This window comes from Neopsephotus bourkii, unplaced genomic scaffold (assembly GCF_033783945.1).
Source record: "Neopsephotus bourkii isolate Nb327-2 ecotype Australia unplaced genomic scaffold, CSIRO-AGI_Nbou_v1 NB_359, whole genome shotgun sequence".
In the NCBI taxonomy this organism is placed as follows: domain Eukaryota; kingdom Metazoa; phylum Chordata; class Aves; order Psittaciformes; family Psittacidae; genus Neopsephotus; species Neopsephotus bourkii.
Genome location: NW_026900865.1, coordinates 312,470 through 333,767, shown reverse-complemented (window position 1 = coordinate 333,767; position 21,298 = coordinate 312,470). Strand labels below are relative to the sequence as shown.

At 42.2% G+C, this 21,298-nt stretch overlaps 1 protein-coding gene across 3 annotated transcripts in view; it reads left to right on the top strand.

Moving 5' to 3' along the window:
- Positions 1 to 417: 417 nt before the first annotated feature.
- HMGA2 (high mobility group AT-hook 2) overlaps positions 418 to 21,298 on the top strand; it is a 119,356-nt gene continuing 98,475 nt past the window's right edge. The window contains exons 1-4 of one of the 3 annotated variants that reach the window (XM_061348487.1): positions 418 to 1,523; positions 4,224 to 4,310; positions 12,120 to 12,170; positions 14,275 to 14,370. In XM_061348487.1, coding sequence (XP_061204471.1) covers positions 1,413 to 1,523; positions 4,224 to 4,310; positions 12,120 to 12,170; positions 14,275 to 14,370 — 345 coding nt within the window. In that variant the 5' untranslated portion in view covers positions 418 to 1,412. Of the gene's footprint in view, positions 1,524 to 4,223; positions 4,311 to 12,119; positions 12,171 to 14,274; positions 14,371 to 21,298 lie in introns of those variants that run through there. The other 2 variants (XM_061348488.1, XM_061348486.1) reach the window with 2 other exon arrangements.

Sequence of the window (21,298 nt, the reverse complement as noted above, 5' to 3'; positions counted from 1 at the left end):
GCTCATGGGAACAATGCCGGGGCAGGGCTCTCCAGAAGAGGTCATTCCCGCGCCTGTCACCGTCGCGGCAGGGAAGCTCCGACCCGCTGCCGGGTTACACCGCCCACATCTTACCCAGGCGGCCGCCGTCCCTGGAGGCGCCGAGCTCGCCGCACCGTGCGCCGCCGGCAGCGCGGCCCCGCACCGGCAGCGCCACCCCGACGGCGGAGGGAAGGGGCCGCGCTCCCGGCGGCTGCCCGCGGCCGGAACGCGAGTGGCGCACGGCGGGCCCGGCCCGTTCCCGGTGCAAGGGCGGCCCCGGCGCGGCCGCCTTTGTTCCGCTCGGCGGCGGGGCACCCACGTGTAGCGGCGGCGGGGCGGGGATGAGTGCGGGCCGGGGGGGGCCCGAGCCCGCGTTGTCCCCCGCCGAGCGCTGCGCGGGGAGCCGGGAGCCCGGCCTGGCCCTTTAAACCTGCCGCGGCGGCGGCGGGGCCGTGCCGGTGCGGGACACGTGAGGCGGCCGCGGCGTGCGGCGGCGGCGCTACCCGGCTGCCGTGCTGCTCGTGTTTTCTCTGGCCGGCCGCCAGCCCCCGCTCGCTGGGTTTTCGGTCTCTCGTTCTGCCTCCTCCTCCTTTCCCCCCGCACCCTCCCCTCCCCTTTCGCACAGCCCCCTCCTGGTTTTTCCACCCGCGGGGAAAGGTGGATTTTCTTTTCTTTTCCTTTTTTTTTTAAAGCCCTCATCCCAAGTTGAGTCCGTGGGCAGGACTCGCATAATAATATTTCCAGTCTCCGCAGCTCCCATCACAGACACGAACCCAGCACCGCCCCCCCCTTTTTTTTCCCCCTTCCCCAATCTCCCAAATCGTTTTATTATTTTTTAAATGATCGCTCTTTTCGCCCGCTGCTGCCGAAATCCCGGTCTTCCCAGGGTGCATGCTTCTGGCAGGACCGTGCAGTGTTCTCAGGCCATTTTCACTGTGTCTTATCTTAATTTGTCCTGATCCGATCCAAGCGCGATAGCCACCACTTGCTCTCAATTTGTAGGATCTTTCTTCCCCTTCTTGGTTTGCTCCCGGCTCCCCTCGGAGTGTTTCCCTCTCTTCTTGCATTTCCAGGGTTGCAATTTACTCTGCCTTTTCTTCTTCTATTTTTTTTTTTAAACCTCCCCTTTTTTGAATTGCTTCATGTTACTTACTAACCATTCCTAAATTGTAAGAGAGATTCATTCCCCCTCCTCTTCCACCACCACCAGCACCACTACCACCATCACCTCCTCCTCCTCCTCCTCCCCTTCTCTTCTCCTTTTTGGCAGCACCAGGACGTCCGGTGTGGTGGTGGCAGCGAGCAGCAAAAGCAGCAAGAGCTCGTTTTGATTCCCCCCCTTCCAAGGTGCTTTGGAGAGACTGGTTTAAGGCTGAGCAGCAGAAGTCACGATGAGTGCACAAGGTGAGGGACCCGGTCAGCCTTCCACTGCTGCCCAGGAGCAACCTGCAACCGCAGAGCCTCAGAAGAGAGGACGAGGCAGACCCAGGAAGCAACCACAAGTCAGTATCGCATAGATACGTAGAGCCGCAGATCTCTAGGCATGTTAGAGGCATGTACATGTATTATGCTGCAAGCGAAGGAGTCCCGGAGCCGGGGCGGGGGGCTTTGTTGTGCGCTGCTTCCCGGCGAGGCGGTGCAGAGGCGTATAGCGAGGGGCTCCGCCGGGCGCCCCGGCGGGGGGACCCCGGGAGCGGCGGGAGCTGCGGCGGGCGGCCGAGCCACCGCGCTGCCTCGGGACTTTCACTATTGTGCACGGAGCGAGCTGGGGCTTTTCAATGTAAATGGGGAACATGGAGCAGCGCGGCTCCGACCAACCAGCGCTCGCTGGGTCATTTCGAGCTGATTTTGAAATTGCGAAAGCGAGGAGAGGGGAACGGGGCTCTCCTGTCTCCCTCCTCTCCCGGCCCTTGCAGTGTCTCAGTCTGTGCGTGCGGGTGTGTGCGCGTGTGTGCGTGTGCGCGTGTGTCGGGTCCCACCGGGGCTGCTGCCGCCTCCGATCTTGACCAGCCCAGCCCCTGACTGCCCCTAGATCCTGGGGTTGGGGGAGAGGAGGGTGGCGAGAAAGTCGCATAGGTTTTTTAGCCTTTTTTTTTCCCTCCCCTGGCGCCCCCCCCCCCCACCTCCCCCCCTCACCCCGTCATCGTGTGCAGAGAGGTGCCCCTTTTGCCGATGGAGGTGGGGGGAGGTAGCCGGAGGGGGCTTGCCCTGCGTTTGCAACACCTATTGCCTTTGCTTCGTCGCCTTCCCAAGCAGGTCGAGCCGAGGGGCACCGTTCCCGGCTCTCGACGCGGGGAGCGGAGCCCCGCTTCCTCCCCCCCGCACCCCCAGCCGCGAAGGGGACGCGCCGGGCTCCTATTTTTGACTTGCAAGACCTGAATCCGCGCTAAGTTTGCCAGACCCGTGCATTATCTCCACCGCACCCCCTCCCTCCTTTCCTTCCCTCTCCTCTCCCCTCCCCGAGTGCCATTGTCGCCGCAACGCTTGGAGGTGCGGACCCGCGCTCAGCCTCGCCGCCGGGTCGGGAGCCCGGGAGCCCCGCAGCCCCTCCTCGGGCGCCGCCGAGGGGGGATCTTCGGTTGCGCCGGCAGCGCGGGGTTGTTCGCAGCCCTTTCCACGCTTCCCTCGGAAGTCACGACTGGGAAGTAGCGCTGCCTGGGGAGCTCCTTTTTTAAAGCGAGCTTCCGTGGGCTTTAAAAATGTTGACTCCCATTCATTTAGCATCAGCCTCGCTGCCCCGGGAGCCTGCGAGGGTCTCGGAAAACACGGCGGGAGCTGAACAGCAGAGCCCCGAGCAGGGGAGAAACGCAGCTGCTTTGCTCCCCCTTCTTTCCCAGCCATGTGCTGCTGCAAATCGTATAGAAAGTACTACTTTTTGGAAAGGCATGAAAGCGGAGCCTAAGGTTTTCCCGCTCTGCCCTCCTCAGTGACACTTAATTCACCGGAGCGACTCCGGGCTTTGCCCCCGGTCCCACTTCACCCCCGGGCTCCTCCGTCCAGCCCCAGCCTTGCGAGCTCCCGCCGGGGCTTCCTATTTTATTTCTTTATTGCTGTTATTCCCCCCCCCCCTTTTCTTTTTCTCCTATAGCGTTTGGATGTATGGAAGAGAACGAAAAGCGCGTCCCCTTAAGCGTGCTCAGCCCAGCTGTGCAGTGCCTGCGGGGCCCGCCACTGAGGGCTGGAGCAGTTGGGGAAGTCACCTCGCCAGCCTTCCCTCAACCTACCCGGGAATTCAAAAAGCTGGAGGGTTTTAAGCTGGTTTAAGTTAACAAACTGCATTTAATTAGTTTTACCACATCCTGTAATCTGAATGAAATGTATAATATTTAAGGCTAGAAGAGTTTTATAGTGTTTATGATTCACTGAATAAATATTTGGAATCCGAACTCTTAGTAATTCATACCCATTTTTAAGGACTGGTTATTTACTGTCAGACAGAGGAGCTAGTTAAGAAACAGCTAAAATAATAAGTGTTCCTGTCGAGTCATTTCAGAGTTGGGGGTTTTGTTTCAGATATTTTCCTTTGTCGAGGTTTTTTGGCTTGCTAGTGCTCTGTTTGAAGAAACTTCTACATTTGCATTTTAGTACAACTCAATTATGCTTAGAATAGGTGTGAATATAATGCTGACTGCAGGAAAACAGAAAAAAAGTCCAAAATATTTGTACCCTGGAGAAAGAAAATACTCTAAGCTTACTTTACAGTTTTCTGGTAGTTAATTTTTTCCCTTAACAAGAAAGTTTGTGCTAGAAACTGCATATAATTGTATCTTGCTGCAATGAAATGCAGTTGAAATTAAATGGCTAAACATTAGCTGTTGAATAATCATTCCTACATGAGGGAAATCATAGCCCTCTTCTAACACTGTGTTTTCTTCTGTTAGCTGTTGAATAATCATTCCTACATGAGGGAAATCATAGCCATCTTCTAACACTGTGTTTTCTTCTGTAACTTCTGTGCTAGCATAAGCAAACATTTCAACGTTTTTATGCAGTTACAAGGGAAGTTAAGCTCTTTTGTTGTGCAAAATGTATTTTTTCTTTACCTCGAGTTGTTTATTTTTTCATGTTGCATTTTAAGTATTGTTATTTATTTATACTGTTAATCCACATGTTTTATGTAACGTCTCAGTTACAGTTTATCCTTTAGATGTTCTGGGTTAGTTGTAGCCTCTTGCCACAATAGCGTGTTTTCCTGTATTTAGGAACCAACTGGTGAACCATCTCCTAAAAGACCAAGAGGAAGACCCAAAGGAAGCAAAAACAAGAGTCCCTCTAAAGCAGCTCAGAAGGTGAGATTATTAGAGTTCCTAATGCTGTTTTCTCATTAACTGGTAGCAAAAAATCCAGTCCTTTAGACTGCGACCTGTTCAGTCAGGATCTTTGTGATAATAGAAGCTACATAATGCACATCTTTTGCATTTTTAAGGTTAGTATTAACATGGTGCCTGAAGACCCTAGGTACAGACCCTAGGCTTGCTTTCTGACTAGTGTGCACATTAGGGAAATAACATGCTGTATTTGATGTGTTTACTGAGATCTCCTGTATCTAGTAAGAAAATCAACATTAAGGATATTATTTTCTCAATGAGGATTTTTGAAAGAGGAAGATTAATTTCTTGTCCACTTACAGTTGTTAGTACTCCAGACCAAATCTGTGTATTAAAGCTAAGTGTTTTGTCAAACATAGGTTAATTAGAAGTAAATCCAATTATGTGTTGATGGAAATAAGTGCATATATTGAAATTTACAGCTTTAAAATGTGATGGTAAACACTGAATTACAGTAAAAGCTTACTATAGCTTGTTCAGTAATCATTTTCAGAGACTTTTGCTTGAAGTGCTATTAGTCTTCTGAGCCACTGCTTCTGCTTGGTGATGGGAGCAAGCTTAATTCTGGGGGTTCTGAATATATTTAGCTATAGGAGAAGCTCCCTGAAGTCACTGCATTTAGTTCATGGACTTCACATCACAAATACAATGTGAAACTGTGACTTAATTTTACTTGAAGTGGAGGAAGCTCAGCATTAGAAAATAATGAAGGCAAATAAGATCTTTCTGTAGGCATTATTTTAGAGAAGGCAAATAGTTGTGTATAAGCTGGAAAACAAATATGGGGATTTTGTTTATGTTGATGGTTACACAGCAGTTAGCACTAATTTACAGGTACTAAATTGGAAACAAAAGCTTAGGAAATCTGGTAGTGAACTGTATTGCTTAAGTATATCACTATCTTTTAAGTAGATCTGTGACAAAAACGTGTGGGGAAGGTATTTGTGGTCTCATGTAATTATGGTTCACTTTTCAGTATGCCTATGGTACTGACCATATTCAGTTTGATAATTTTCAGTGTTATGAATTGCTATAGTAACTGGTGAGAAATAGTAAATCATTAGAGGGGGGCTATAGTTTCATGCCTGTTTTAAGTGTTTTCAACGTTTATTTGAGGAACGTTTTCCAACTCTTTAAATATAAAATTGTTTTTTTGCTTGCTGAGCTGGAAACAAACCCAGGACATTCTGTCAAGAAGTTCATGAATTAGCAGAAAATGCTTTACAGGTTAAGTATTTAAAATATATCAAAGCCCCTCTGCAACCTACTGAGCTTAAAATGTTGCTGATTTGTTTTTTCTTTACATAATAAAAAAGTTCCTCAGTTTCAATTTAAAATAGTTTAACTTTCACTCCTCAAAAGAGAGAAAGCAGATTTTTATTAGTCTAGCAAATCCAAATGTGAGCTTTAGTATTTTAAATATTACTCTTAGGAGTGTTGGCTTTCCTAGGAGAAATATTTGTAGTAAGATTAAATTTTAAGTAATTCATAGAAGTGTGTTTTAAAAAGATATTTCTAAAGGAAATATTGGCATTATTTCATTTATATGAGTGATTTGGAAATCAGTATAAATGGAAAGTAACTTAAAAACATAGATTTATATGTAGGTATATCAAATCAAGAGCTTTATAGATTATTCTGGTGCATATAGTTGTTGGGTTTTGTTTAATGTGATTTATGAACTGAGCAACTTCATTGTAATGTTTTGATTTTCAGAATGCATCAAAGTACTGCTCTAGTTAGAGAGAACCTTTTTGTGTGTTGATAATGTAAAAAAAATCACCAAAGACCACCTGTCTTTTTTAATCATAAAAAAAAAACCAACCCTTGGAGAGGTATGTAATTACAAGACTGACTTGTTTCTAGGTTTATAGATAAAGTATATAAATGTTTGATAAATCCTCTAAAACATAAACCACTTATAAAGCCTGACTAGAAGAAAGTCAGTGAGATCACATTTCAAATAAATATTTCAGCTCTTTTTCCAAATTGATAATTAACCTTTTCTAAAATGGTTCAGCTTCTCAGTAGGCATCTCAAAGTGCTTTTTATGTAATATTAATTCTGATAGTTTTTCTAACAGTAATATGAATGGGAAGGGTTTGGCACTGTGAGAAGGCTTCATTTGGCAGTGAGGGTTATCACCTTTTATAGGAGTGAGCTATATGTTTCATTTTGTGGTGAACATATTTACACATCCATATGCATACATGTATTTATTTAAGGCTTCCTATCCTGCCTCAGCTCTCAGAAGGACAGCTGGTTGACTGAGCTTAAGCCCCTCTACATGTGAACCTGGGTACTATACATGCAACTGGGATCTAATGGAATTTCTAAAGACTAGTGTGTGCCCTGGTTGTTTCAAAGGGAGCTCATTGAAATGTATTAGAGTGTTCACAACATGTAAGATAAACGTTGGCCAGGAGAACCCACCGAGCAGCCATGAGAAGGCACTCATGATTAATTGATTGGGTGTTCTCTTGCAAACCATTACACATCACGATTAAAAATGTATTGCACAAACTGGCAGTGAGTTTAAGATATTCCAGAACTGAGGCTTTGTTTTGTTACACTTCGAAAAGGAAATGCTGTTCAATCAGTTGACATAGAATTTACCCTGGCATCGTGCTTGTGTTGTGTATTTTTAATTCCTTGCTTCATGGGATTTTTTTTCTTTTATTTTTTTTCTTTTTCTTTTTTATTTTTTTGGTAGCTTTCAGAGCTTGTGTTTGGTCTTAGTAAACTGGCCTTGGGGCATCTGAAAACAAACTGCGCTTGTTAGGAAATTAGCAATGTGAAACTTGACAATGCATACAGGATGTTGCAAGACCAACTGGACAGCTAATAATGTGGCAATTACTCTAATTTTAGGTAATAGGCATTTTTTTTTAAAAGCCTCACGTATCACACATGCCTGGCTTGTTAGAAACTGGACACAAAAGGTAACCTGAGTTTTATAGAAAACTTAACCATTTCCCAATAGTTTAATTTTTGCAAACAGAAGGAGCACAACATGTTAGCAGATGAGAAGAGATAGACACAAAAAACCTCCTGATCATCTTGGACTTGATTCCCCACAATTAGGCTGTTACCGAAGTTGGTGTCTTTAAAAAAATCAGACTGTTATTCATTCAAAATGTTTGTTAAAAATTAGCAAAAAAAGTGAAGATTTCCCTTTTATTCCCTAATGCATGACTAGTTTTGGAGGAAGATCTTAGCAGGGATGTTCCTTTTTAGTTTCCTGGGTGTTCTGTGCTTGAGCTTTGTTTGTTAAGCTCAGCTGTGTTCCCAGCCCATTGCATTTCCCTTAAGCATTCAAGGGCTTTTCTTTGTTTAGCTCCTGTAGATGGGCTTGACAAAAATGCTGTATAGGCATAAATACTGTTCTGTTTGGAAGGAGGAAACACAATTGTGAGGTTAAGAAAAAAGGAGTAGTAGCTACTATGTGTTTATCTTGAAAGAAAATGTCAAGGGATATCTCAGGAATATCCAAAAGTAAACTCTTGAGTGAAATTCACCTTCAGTTAAAATATTTGGAGTTTTATTGTAGTTATCGATGTAATGAAATTCACTGAAAACACCTATGGATCTTGAAATACCATCTTCTGAAAACCAGGCTCTGTGGTACTGTGTGTGACTAAATCAACTACTGTCTCTACATTACATGGCCAGAACTTGGTATGTAGAAAGGCATGTCCCCGAGTTAAGCAGTCCAAAGGTAAAAGAAGAGTGCATGTGACCAGGACTCTGCCCTAAATTGGTTCATGAAAATGTATTTGGCTTCTCCATGCTTCATTCATTCTCACCAACACTGGTCATTCCAGGCTTAAAGGGAAAACAAGATCAGATTTATCAAGTGATTGTAGCATGGTGGTTGTACCTGAAAAATAAGACCTCAAAATCAGGCATTCTGAGCAAGATAGGAGAAGCAGAAGACTGATTCCTTTTATGCTTAAAATGGGTAAAACAGGACATGGGAAGCGTGATATTTTTGCATTCAGCCAATGCCTAGCCTATTTTTTTAACAAAATAACTTCTTTTTTTTTTTTAAGGGGAGGGATACATTCCTGGGAAAGGTCTTTGACACAGTGATCTTTCTCCTGAGACCTCTCAGTTATTTCACCTGATTTACAGCTCTGACACGTTTTATCTGAGGTCTCCAGCAGATCATTTTGCAAAGTGGATAGAGTTCTCCAAATTTGGATTCTGTTGCATTTGAGATCTTCTTTGACAACAGACAGATGACCAAAGAGCACTTTATAGCTGCTCAATTATTTATACTTGTCTTGTTAATTGCTTTCAGTAGTACAGCCTCAGTTTCTCTCTGGGCCCAATGCATTTATGCAACAAGGAGGTAGAGATGATAGGCAGTCAAATACGTTTGGAAGCAGGGTTTGATGGCTTTGTGGTTCAGGGCTTAGGTAAATTGCAAATTGGCCTGGGGACTGTTAGCTGATTCCAGGCAGCAGTGACTGGAATGACCATCTTCCTCACCTGGGGCAAAAAACACCCCCATTTTCCATATAGATCATGCATTAAAAAACAAGTCTAATTCTGTTCCTAAAATGTGACATAGCAAAAATAACATATTCATATTATTGTTTATGAGGGATGGCATGATTTTTCATGAAACTTGTTTGTGTTAGATAACATTCCCGACCCGCCTTTAAGTGTGATGATTTTGTGTCTAAGCTGTACAGAACGAGATCATGCCTCACAGTGTAGCACCAAATGTTAAGAAAGCCCTGACCAAACACATCTCAGTTTTAGAAAGTGCTTTAGAGCATGAAGGCAGCAGCTTCCTTCCTGATGAAGCAGGTACCAGCTGCTGCTTGTAGGGTGGCTGGGAACATGTGCATCTTACTCCCCAGATGAGATCTGTGTTACTTCTGGGTGGCTTGGAGCTCTCTCTGGATTTGTTCCTAGCTTCAGAGGCAACACTTCAATTAAAGCAAAGAGGCATCAGACTGGCATGTTTCTGATTATGCAAATACCTGGTTCAGAGGAAAGGGAATGCTTTGGCACTTACGTGTTCTTTTTCTTATTAATTAGTTTAAAATTATGTGGAGGAACACTGAATTACTTGTCTGATACGCAATAAAACCTTTCAGGTGCTCAAATTAAAAGACAGTCTTGTGCTCTGTTGGAGAAAACACAAGTTATGTTTGCAAAATGCAAACTACAAAATATCCAGAGGGAGTTAGAATATTTTCCTAAGCTTCATGTCTTTATCATCACTACTGGACTTCCAGTACTTCTTCTGGTTGTTCCAGAAGTGTTTTGTCTTTCTTGGAATGGAGATAAAAAACTTCACTCTGGAGGTTCTTGTCCTTCGTTTTCTGCAGTCTAGTCTGTGGAAACCTTCCTATTTACTTACAGAATGGCTCTGTACCAAAACATTGTCTCTGGCATGCCTTGCTGTTTGCTCAGCTCACCTCTGGGAAAGATTTGGTTTTGATAAGAACCATGGAAATGTTTTTCTTCTAACATGAGGTGGAAATCATATACAGCAGGAATATAGTGCCTTTCAATGTGAAAGGTCCCCAAGCACTTGACAAACTGATATCCAAACTAGCCATCAGGAACACTAGCCACTTCTGACAGGCCCTTCCTCGGGGGTAAAGCGCAGCCCTGTTTGTGGCAAGCGGCCACGCTGTGTGACAGTTTATGGCAGGAAGCAAAGATTAGTTACTCAAAGAAGTCTCTCATGTTCTCTTTCCCATCAAAATGGATTATATGCTGCTGTTACACTTACAGTTTGTGTCAGGTTTGTAGGAGCTTTAATTGTAAGACCAAAGTAGTTTTCATGTTCATAAAGTTAATTGCTTTTCATAGAGTTTTGGAAAAGGGTCTTTCCTTCAAGCGCGGTAATATACAGAGGAAAATAAATGGTGTTTGTTGCTTCAATAGTACGTCAGGTGTTGAGTTGTTCAGAACAATTTTAACCTTTAATTATTGTTAAGATCAATATTTTCTCCTCAGTTTTTACCCAGTGTTTTGTGAAGTGAACATAAATGGAGGGGGCTACAGCTTGTCAAAACCAAGCCACATCTTTTTTTTTGCATCTTTCAGGTTATCAGGTAGAAAGAAATGAACACTTTAAAAGGAAACAAAACCCTGAAATAGACAGCTACAGGATATAGTAAATGCACTTGAACAAGTATTCTCATAAGAGGGTTTCGCCTTACATGTAACACCAGTATAAACGACTAAAGAGCAGGTTTACTCTTTTAACAGGTCTGAGTGATAATTTTGCCCTTTAGGAGTGTGAATTTTATTTTTCACAGCTTTCTCCTTACTGAGATATTGATTTCAAAAGAGTTGCATTTAGCTCGCAGGGCAGTTTTTTTGTAGAGATTCCTCCACAACTTCTTCAGCTCAGGTTCTCTTTTAGAGGAATCCGATTTACACAGCATTAGGTTACAGTATATGTTACCGACATTGACCAGCAAGTGATTTATTTAATGACACAGTTGATTTCTAAGGGAAAATCAAATACACATACAATTAACCAGGAAAAAACCAATTCATGGAAATGTGAAAGCACGTTCACAGAATGTGTGCTGAAAGTCTTTATTCGCAGGGATTTTGTATGTGGCAAGTCCTGCCTTCACTAAAGCTGGTAGCAAAATCCTCATCACCCTCTGTAGGACAGGGTTATTTACCTGATGAGAAGTGTGGATGGCTAGAACCTACCTAGAGAAAATAACCTGCAATTTTAATTTTAAAGCCCATATTTTAGTGTAGTGCATAAGGCATAGTATTCAGAGTGTCACACAGTCAGTTAATGAAAGAGCCTGTAAGAGAATCCCTATTTCCCTTGCATTGAGCTCCAGGACCAATTGCTGGGCTTACATAAATATAGCTGTCACTTCTAGGGCACCTTCCATGCTGCTGCTTCCTTAAACCTGAGAAGAGAAGGTGTGTTTTGGACCAGTGAAAGGTTTACTTGCAGCTTATCTGGAAAACTTTACATGAAGTAGAGAAGTTATTTCCCAATACAAACGCACATGTTCATGGTAATAGTCTGTCCAAATCCATTTCATGCATGAACATCATGGGACTAAAAGAAGGAATTGTGGCTTCTATAATGTGCTTTGTTCAGGCTTGAAACAGGCTGTATTTTTGATTCAGTGACTGTGTGTGTATGTAGATGTTTTAGGTTTGTTTTCAGCTTTCTAATGCTTAGGAAGTGTTTTGCTGATGTAGTGCATCACGATTGAAATAACCAGAGACTATACTTTCCACTGTACATAGCACTGGTGCTTTTAAAAATGTCCCCATCCTAGTCTCTCTTGTTTAAAATACTGAAAGGAGGAAGGAGGATGCTGAAGTAAATTTCTGACAGCCTGTGCAAGGCTAGATTTGGTGTTACTGGGGGTTCTCAGGTTCCCAAAGTGCCCTGTGCTCCCCTCCACAGTCTGCGTGCCCCATGGCTGGCCCGGGCTGGGGCACCCCAGACTATGCTGAGCAGCTGGATGTGCATGGGCATGCTTCTCTGTGCCCCTGGACATGGGGTGGATTAGGACCAGGAGCACCCTTGGTGCAGGGTGCAGGTGAGGCATTCCCTGGCCACTCTGGCTAGGAAATGTCAGGAAAACCAACATAATCACTGTGTTGAATATTATTCCACCCATAGAGCAGGAAGGGCCTTAGTGCCACCCAAGAGAGATAACTGTGGCTAATGTTACAGGAAAGGAGTTCCTAGTTACTGAGTCTGTTAAATAATGCTGAGGTATAAAATATGTTGTGTTTCTTCTCCATTTACAGAAAGCAGAAGCCACTGGTGAAAAGCGACCCAGAGGCCGGCCCAGAAAATGGGTAGGTATTTCACTTCCAATCATTTGATTTATTTGCTGTGTTACAAAGCATGTTATAAAGTCCATTCTTTCAGAGAACAATTATTTCTGCTTAATTTGTAAAAAAGAGCATCCGTCTTCTATGCCTGTTTGTTCTGGTGGATTGACTAAAGAGTTAAGATAACAGAGAAGTTAACCACAGCTTTCTACCTTTAGACCCTGGTAGTTTGCTCAAGACACTTTACTTTTAAATGTTTGCTGGGAGTGAATATTTTTGTGTCTCTTATCAGCATGAAAAGGGGCACAACTCTTCCTTCAAAAGAGAGTAAGGAGATAACTCATCCAGTAATTGACTAACAAAGGTTAAAGGGGCACTATCAGGCATCAGAAGGTGATTAAGAGAGGTGATAATATTCAGATGTAATGTCTACAAGATAAAGTTTAAAAGTTTTAAAACCAAGACTTCTTTGTCCTACATTGCCTAGAAACAGCATATTTTCCTTAAATCCAGTGACAGAGAAGGAACAATGGGATACTTGCACTTAGAATTTAGTTTTTCCAGTCTGGGCCATCTTCATGCCTCATATAATTGTAATGACTAGTAATATGTCTCAGTGAAAGTTTCCTCTTTCCCTGGCCCTTTAGTCTGTAGACATGGCAATCAGGTATGTGTGGTTTGATTCTTTGGCTGTGGAAAAGTTTCAGTCTCGGATACTGGAAATTCTGTGTTCTCACTGATGTTTACAGCTGACAAGAGTCTGACTTGTGCACCTCTCCTCTGCACATCTTTCACTTATGCAGAGGCTTTCAATAGAAATATGATGGGGATGTCACTTGGAAAGCATGATGGGGTATTAGAAAATACGAAGTTGTGGCCATGTGCTCCATCACAAGTTAACATTTCTGATTTCCCTTTTCCAATTCCTTTTGCCTTTATCTGCTCAACAATTTCCCTTAAACTTATTTTTCAAATCCATCTCAGTTTTGCTCCCTTATTTTACTCTGCCTTTTCTTTCCTCTCTGCGGTAAATTTTCCCCGCATTTTGTTCAGTTCTTTTGCATAGATGTCAACACAGCCTTTAAAGTATATGCTTGCAAAAGCTCAAACAAGACCAGAAGGTACTTAAAGCTACAGCTGAGGTTCTCTGGAGTATCAGCAGCTAAATAAGGTCACATAACAGTCACTTTAAGAACGAGTTCTGTGGCATTGTCCACAGTGATAAAATACCCCAGGATATGGGAAAACAGACCATTACATACTAGATGTCTGCTTATGCCTGTAGTTTTTAAGTCAAGCAGATTTCGGGTACATATGAAGAGGCTCATTGGCATTAGGAAGAAGGTGGTATATTCAAATGTACCTGTCCTGGTGATCTTCTCAAAGGCATCTTGCAGAAGGCAAATGCCAAGGGCAGTAAAACAAGGATCAGTTACCATCTGCTTCCTCCTGTTAAGTTCAGATCTTGCACATGTGGATTCTGAGTGTTGCTTGCTTGATCCTAACCTTGGGTGCAACCCCAAAGGAAGCAGCAGAAATAGATGGTTTATGAGAGTAATTTATAACAGGCAGGGCATCCCCACTGTATTAGGAATGTGTGACAGTGCAGTAGGGGTGTTTGAAAATGCAGCAGTGTGAAATGTTGAAAGGGTATTCTTTCCCAAGCACTCGTAGTCAGAAACTAAGGTGAGTTTCCAGTGGAAAGGGCTAAATGCAACCCTTGTGGCATCTTTTAGGTTAGACTGCTTCCCTTCTGTTTTTGTATCTTTATGGGGAAGAAAGAATAGGCAGTAAGTTCAGTATAGGATATTTGTTGGGTGCAGAATCTGATTTGCAGAAATGTGAATCACTGGCTATTTAGTGAGTATATGCATTACTTTATTGTGAGACCAGTGCAACAGTTTCACTCATGTTTTAAAAACTTAGGCATATTTTCAAACTTGGTATTACTTTGTTACTGTGCCTGTTGAAAGCACAGCCTTTTCATTTGCTTATTCTGATCCTATGAGTGCTTATTGTGATTTTCAGAAGTAATGCTCCTGTCTGCAGTGGCATTGAGATAATTCTATAGACTGTGAGAAATCAAATGTGCTTTTTATTTTCCCCTCTCCTTCTTTTCTCTTTCCAGTTTAAACTAGGCTCATGGGTTCCTCCTGTGTGCATGATGAAATGGAGAGTGATGTTTTATTTTGCTCCAGAAAGAACTATGGTAAAATTATTATAAGCCATGGTGCCAATCATAAGCAAAGCTTATGGTTGAAATCAAGGGAGGATTTTGCCTAAAAGCAGATGGCACAGTATCAGCCTTTCTGTTTTGACATCTAACATGTACTCTGAAAATGTCCCTTTTTATCACCTGAACTTCAGTCAAGTCCTTAGTGAATATTTGCTTCTTTATTCCAATTTATATATCAAGCCTGAATGATGATGGTTCTGTATCAGTGAAAGTAAGGAGTGTACAGGTATTTTCTTTTTCTTGGAGACAGCAGAATTCTATATGGAAGGTATTTTCCTGAGTTTGTAACCCTTTCTTATGAGTCTAGAGGTTCTGTGTCATATGTTGTTCATCAAATTGTAAAGTATTTTTTCTGCTGTTTCCTTCAATATGCACATGCAGAGACATACGACCTAACAGACCACTGTAGAATTCCGGTAGCTGGGCTTTCTGCCGGTTCAAATTAAGTATTTAATGTTTGTGACTTGCAACGTATTTATTTATGTATTATTTTTTAGAAGAGAAGTAAATCTTTTTGACTACTATAAAACTGGGGAGGGGGAGGGAGAGCCCAAGCGAAGAAGGCAAGTAGCTCAGTTTCTCACAGGTGTATGAGACATCTGATGAGTTTTCAGTGCAATAACGCGTGCTTTGCAAAGTCATCAAGGAGAAGACCCTTGTCAGTAGAACAGATGTAAAAGCTGACAAGCTCTCCCGAAGATAAAATATTCAGCTACACAGCTAAGCTTTCTAAATGTGTAGAGCTTATAAAATAAAAATCCTGGAGATAACAAGGTCAAGCTAGTGGGAAATCAGCTATTTGGAGTCAGAAACACAGTGCCTAGCACTGGCTGTAAGTCATCTTCACCATAGGTTGCTGCCCCTGTGTAAAGCACATTGAAGGCTACAAGTCCTATTAACAGGGAGGTAAACCTCTTCATGACCTTGGTACTCCTTAATTTTAGAGGGTATAATGCAGCAATATGGTCTAAGCTGTTTGGATGCATCCACATTAGTGTGTTAGGTCAAATCAGGAGTGTGCTTTGGAAATGCATCTCCTAATTGTCCCTCGTGTCTTACATGCATTGTGGAGCAGTCCCAGAGCTCATGGGCTGGATTCCTTTCAACTGAAACAAAATTGAAAGTTGTGCTGCAGAAGTGCCATCCAGTAGGCATTCAACCCATAGGACTAGGCTAGAGTGGAATTAAAACCTCTTGAAAGATATGTGATCTGGACCTGAAGTCCTCAGCACCAGCCTTTTTTTTCCCTGCTGGTCCATATTGCCTGTGTATTGTAGACATAGCTTTTGATCCTTGAAAAAGGAGGATGAACCACACTGGGTTTTATTAGCAGGATTATTTTATGTAGCATAGGCATAACATCAAATCCATAGCCATAGACATTTACATTCTCGGAATGGAGTGAAAGGTTGCGCTGACTTCACCAGTGCCAGGTTTTTGCCACTTAAGGCCTCCTGTTGCTGCTGTTTGTGGAATCAGGAACAGTTTTGCTGATGGCTTTATATAACCCTTTGTAAAGAGCTCACAGTCAATGCTTTCTTGTTTCTTCTGTTTTAATTTGTGTATGGCTGGAAGTTGATTGAAAGGAGGAGACTGAAGGGTTATGAGTAAAGCAAGAGACTGAATAATCAATTATTCTGCTGTTTGTTCCAAAGAGCTGCATTGAAAACCCCTGGAAATTTCATAGACTTCTAATGCTCTCAGTCATTAGCTTAATGGGGAAACCTGAAACTCAGTTCTGAAGTTGATCCTTAAAAGGGTATTTTTTTCATTTCCATTGTTTTTGTTATATTTTTGGATAGTTTTTTGGTGGTTGTTTTTTTGGTTTGGTTTTGCATTGTCTGATTTCAGCTCCACATTTTTTAACCTGAACCACAGTTTCACTGCATGGCATAGCAGAATTGCTCAAAAAAACCCAAGCAAAAGTCCAGAGCTGCAGTTCTGGAAGCCTCATGATTATAACAGCAGAGGAGAATCGGTGCCTTTCCAAGCTCAGGGTACCTGTGAAGCATCCATTTGCGCATCTCATCACTGATGCCCAAGGAACAACTGTGACTTGTTCAGAAAGCTTCTCTCTCCTTCAAGAGTTTTGTTTTCTGTTGGGTAGCCTAGGTAGCACATTTCAGGTTGGTAGGAGATAGAAGATAATCGGAAATAAACTTAACTTCCTTAAGCAGGAGCTTTATCTGATCCAGTCATGATTACATAGATGTTGCAGTACTTTTGAAGCTCAGGTTTTCCCCTTTATAATGAGGGCAGAGTTCCACTTTATACTTGAAAGTCAGTTTAAGCAGTGCCAAACCACGCTGAAAAAAAAAGTCATTACAAAAATGCTTTTTCTGGTGACTTTTTCTTCAGATTATTTCCCACTGCAGTTTTGACATAGCTGAAATATCAAACCTTAAACATGGAATTTGTGCGATGTTTCTATGCTGGCAGTTCCAGAAGGCCTGTGTCAGGCCAAGGGCTCCTAATGCTCATTCCCTTGTAAGATTTTGAAAGCCAGGTTCTGAATTTTGAAGAAATGCGTATCAGGAGAACCTGGGTGCCTCAGAAGACCCTTCAATGTTTTGAGGCTATTTCTTGACCACAATGATTTTTTGCAGACTTTCATCTAAGTAGGAGTTTCTGTCTGTTAGTGCCATGCTCTGTGATGTGAAGCCATTTAACTTTGTGCTTATTTCTCTTTCAGCGCATTTTTGTCTCATATGAAGTCATAGTCCAGGAGATGCTTAAAGTCATGCAGCTTTCTTCACTATGTGGTAGAGAGGGAAAGGTGTTCTGAGATCATAGTCCATCCTCCTCTATAAAAGATTTAGTTATAGGTGGGGTGAATTCTCATCTGGAGAGAGCAACCTTTTAACACTGGGACAGACAATCTAGATGATAAAATAGGATGCAAATCTGAGTTTTAAATGTCAAAAGCTATGGGTGATAGATCTGGTTTGTTGATGGTGCTTACCAGTGTATCCCCAAGCCAGGCTAGAGATTCTGCTGTCATGAGAACCTGTACTTGTTTGAAAGAATCACTTCACAGTAATCGAGGTAAAACTTAAGTCACATGTATTGGATGATGATGAATGAAAAAGGAAGTTGCTATTTATGTAATGATAGAATATAGAATATATAGAATATAGAAGTTTCATCTATAGAATATAGATAAAAATTCGGTTTCTTGTATTTGGAAGAATAACTTCAGTGACTTTACATTGTTACAACTTTTGACTGCAGTATCTGTGGTGTTACTGCTTTGTACTGCAGTTGTTTCGCTGTTTGACACATGTTGCTGTTATTTTAATCTTCCAAACTACCTTACCTTCTTTGTGAAGGTCATAGATGTTAATGCATGGTAATATAAAATAACTTCTTTCATGAACATGTTTTACATCTGTGTGGGCAAGATCATCGCCTGGGAGGGGGTCATCGTTTCAGTTTTCTATAGAGCTTGAAGGGGCTTTTATAATTATGAAAAACAGACGACCTCTTTCCTTGAAAATTACTAAACTTAACAAGTAGATGAAGGACATGAATTGGAAGCCTTAAAAGCTTTATACCAATACGTTCACTTTCTAGTTCAGATGATCTGCAAAAGAAATCACCTCTCAAAACCTGAACATTTTGACAAAAGCAGTGATTGTTAAAACTTTTCTCCTATGACTAACAGATATTTAATGCTCTTGTTTGCCAATCTTTGCCTATTTTTTTTTATTCAGCATTCTTTGAAAGGAAAAAGCATCTTGCATGCTCATACAGGACACATAAAAAATCACTAAATATATGTTCTGTCTCACCTGTGTTCAGAGATATATGTGTCTTTGTTTCTCTATAAGCTTATCTAAGCAAAGAGTGTCCTTCCTTGGAGTCTTGGAGTCCTCTTCCTTTTTGGTATAAGCAGATGTGGCACCATTATTTCAAGTGCAAATCTTGTAGACCACAAAAGAGAATTTAGCCATGTTATTTCTGTTCTAAAATGCATTTATATTACCAAAAGAATATTTCTCTCATTTGCTAGTTCATTTCTACCTCCATTAAGGGATCTTAAAACATACCCAGTTTTGCTAAAAAATATTTTGCCTTCAGCTGTCATTTCAGAATCCCTTAAGGAAAATCTTTTACTCTGTTTGAGGCCCAAAGAGGAGATTTTAACAGGCAAAAAATGCAGACAGTAGAAATGCAGCATCTGTCGTGAAAGGTAAACTGGAATTCTGAGCTGTTGCCTTTTCATGATCTCAGGTAACGGGTGTTCAAGAACTTTGAAAATCAGTTTCCCATTCAGCTGTGTATTTTCATTTTACAAGCCTCATTGCCCTTTTAACATATGAGGAAACTGAGCACTGAGGCTGGCCATGGCAGCATCAGGAGACATTTTTGCACCTGTGGTGGTTGCACGTTTGGTTTTGTTGCTAGCACAGTTATCAGTGCATCCAGCTACCTGACAGAGAAAATACATCAGCTAGTGAAAAGCACAGGCACTCATTCTTGCTCTTACAATTCCATTTTAATCACTGAAAATGTTATGAATGCAGAAAGAGAAGCTGGGCCTCACCTCCATTGAAAATGTACTCCACAAGGTTAATTGCCTTGCCCAAGGAAATCTGTAGAAGAGCCAGGAATAGAACTCGGATTTCCTGGCAGCCCGCCTGTGCCTTCAGTCAAGGCCATCTCCAGTAAAGCTTGCTTGTGAACAGGTTGGATAAGGAGGGAAACAACGCTTTTCAGTTCTGTATCTTAAACAATATATGGGGTTTACCTGTTTCTGTAAACTTGGATGTGAGTAATCTCAGTGTGTTTAGCTTATGTCTAGCTGGTGGGCAATGAGGGGTAGGAGTATGGTACTGAAGAGTCTGATTTTCCCTGGGGGTATTTAGAAGACGTGTAGATGTGGCATTTAGGGACATAGTTTAGTGGTGAGCTTTGCAGTGCAAGGTTAATGGTTGGACTCGATCTTAAGGGGTCTTTTCCAACATAAACGATTCTATGATTCTGCATACAGGATAGAATGGACAGGTTTCAGACCAGAAGGGTTTTGGACCAAACCCAAATATAAGTCTGAAAGGTATTTGATGTATATGGATGGTATTTTCTCATCTTTGTACCTTAATTACATGTAGAAGTTCAATACTGATTCAGTAAATGACAAATGTAATCATGAAACCAAAGTGCCTAGTTCCTGGAGTGTTTTGAATGCAGTTACTCTGCTTTCCAGGACTAGCTGATCTGAGCCATAGCTGCAGGACAAGGCCGTTCAGGGTCACCTCATTCAAAGATGGTATTTCCATCCCCTGTCCTCTTGAAAGGTAATGGTGCAGATGGAATGAAAACCCGCATGTTAAAAGTGTGATCCAGGACACAAGATTCAGAGTCAAGACTTCTAGATTTTCTTATAATTTCTGACTAATTGTGCAGCTTATTTAATGTAATTTATTTTCATTCTATTCTGTTTTATACTGCAAGTCCCAGTAATGCAGTAGCCTTACAAAAATACACATTTTTTTCTCCAGCAGTAATAGGAAAGGGCCGTTTTATAAGTCAGTCCCTGTTTGGGTGAATTTACTCCTTTCAATTAAGAGTTATGATAACAATTAAAGTAATAATTAAAGTAATCCTTCTGGCTTTGTTCTGCATTCTTTATAGACCCAGGCAGGCAATGTGGATGCTGAAGGAATGCAGGGTTGATCCTCTCCTGGAAGGGCTGGGAGGAGACTAGTATTGTGATAATTAATATGTGGAGAGTGCTTTCAGGTGTTTGACTGAAAGTCATTACTTGCCTTAAGTGTGAGTATTGTTATTTCCTCTTCCTTAGTCCTGGGTCTAAGCCTTACCTCAGATTGCAGTTCAGGATTACATTTTAGGTATGAAGCTAGATTTTCAACAAGAAAATGGGCTTTTTTCAGTAAATAGCTGCAAAATATCCTCACCAGGAGGTGGCTTCTAATTCTGTAGCACACAACTCCAAGCAAGGAAAAAAATAAGGCTTTTTTATCAACAGTAATGTGCTTTAGATGTGATTTACTTAGCATGAGGCATTCTTGCTTTGTTTTCTTGAACTTATATTGTGCTAGCTACCAATTTAAAATACAAAGCGAGCATAGTTTACAATGGCGTTTGCAGGTGCATGTCTTTATCCATCCCAAGACCTATCTGAAGTATTCATCAGACTGCAAATGAAAACCAAAATAAAGAGACAAGAACCTGAAATTTGAAAGTTGTGACTTCACAGGCTGTACTGTTTCAACAGTCAGACCTGGGGTACGGTTTAGTGGTTTAAAGTTGCAGTAGTGACACTGCTGCTAAAAGAGGAAGAGGTCTTTTCAGGTCCAGGAGAACCCAGATACTTTCAGTCTTCAGGGGGACCCTGGAACAGGAAACACCAAGGCCTGGGAAGATTACAGACTGAATGAGAAAGCTGTATGTTGAGGAGATGTCATAGTGATGTAGAGGCTGATAATGCTCATAGCACGCTGTTTGTTTTGCAATCTTTTGTTACTCCCTGTTCAGGCTGATTCTGATTGCACAGAAAATGAGTGTCAGCCTCGCTGTTACTGGAGGCTGTTGATGGGGTATGATTTTCTTCTTTGCAAGACAGGGAGGCTTCATCTCTGTTGGTTTGATGTAGTGATTGCTTTCTAGGAAGGAAATCTTTTTGCTGTGCTAGGGTGGCTTCTCCTGAACTGACAGACAGAAGTAGGTGGGTTTGTTTCCTGAACACAGGCATCTCTGGGTTTCATCCCTTTTAGAATCATAGAATAGTTAGGGTTGGAAAGGACCTTGAGATCATCAAGTTCCAACCCCCCTGCCATGGGCAGGACACCTCACTCTAAACCATATCACCCAAGGCCTCGTCCAACCTGGCCTTGAACACTGCCAGGGATGGAGCATTCAGAACCTCCCTGGGCAACCCATTCCAGTGCCTCAC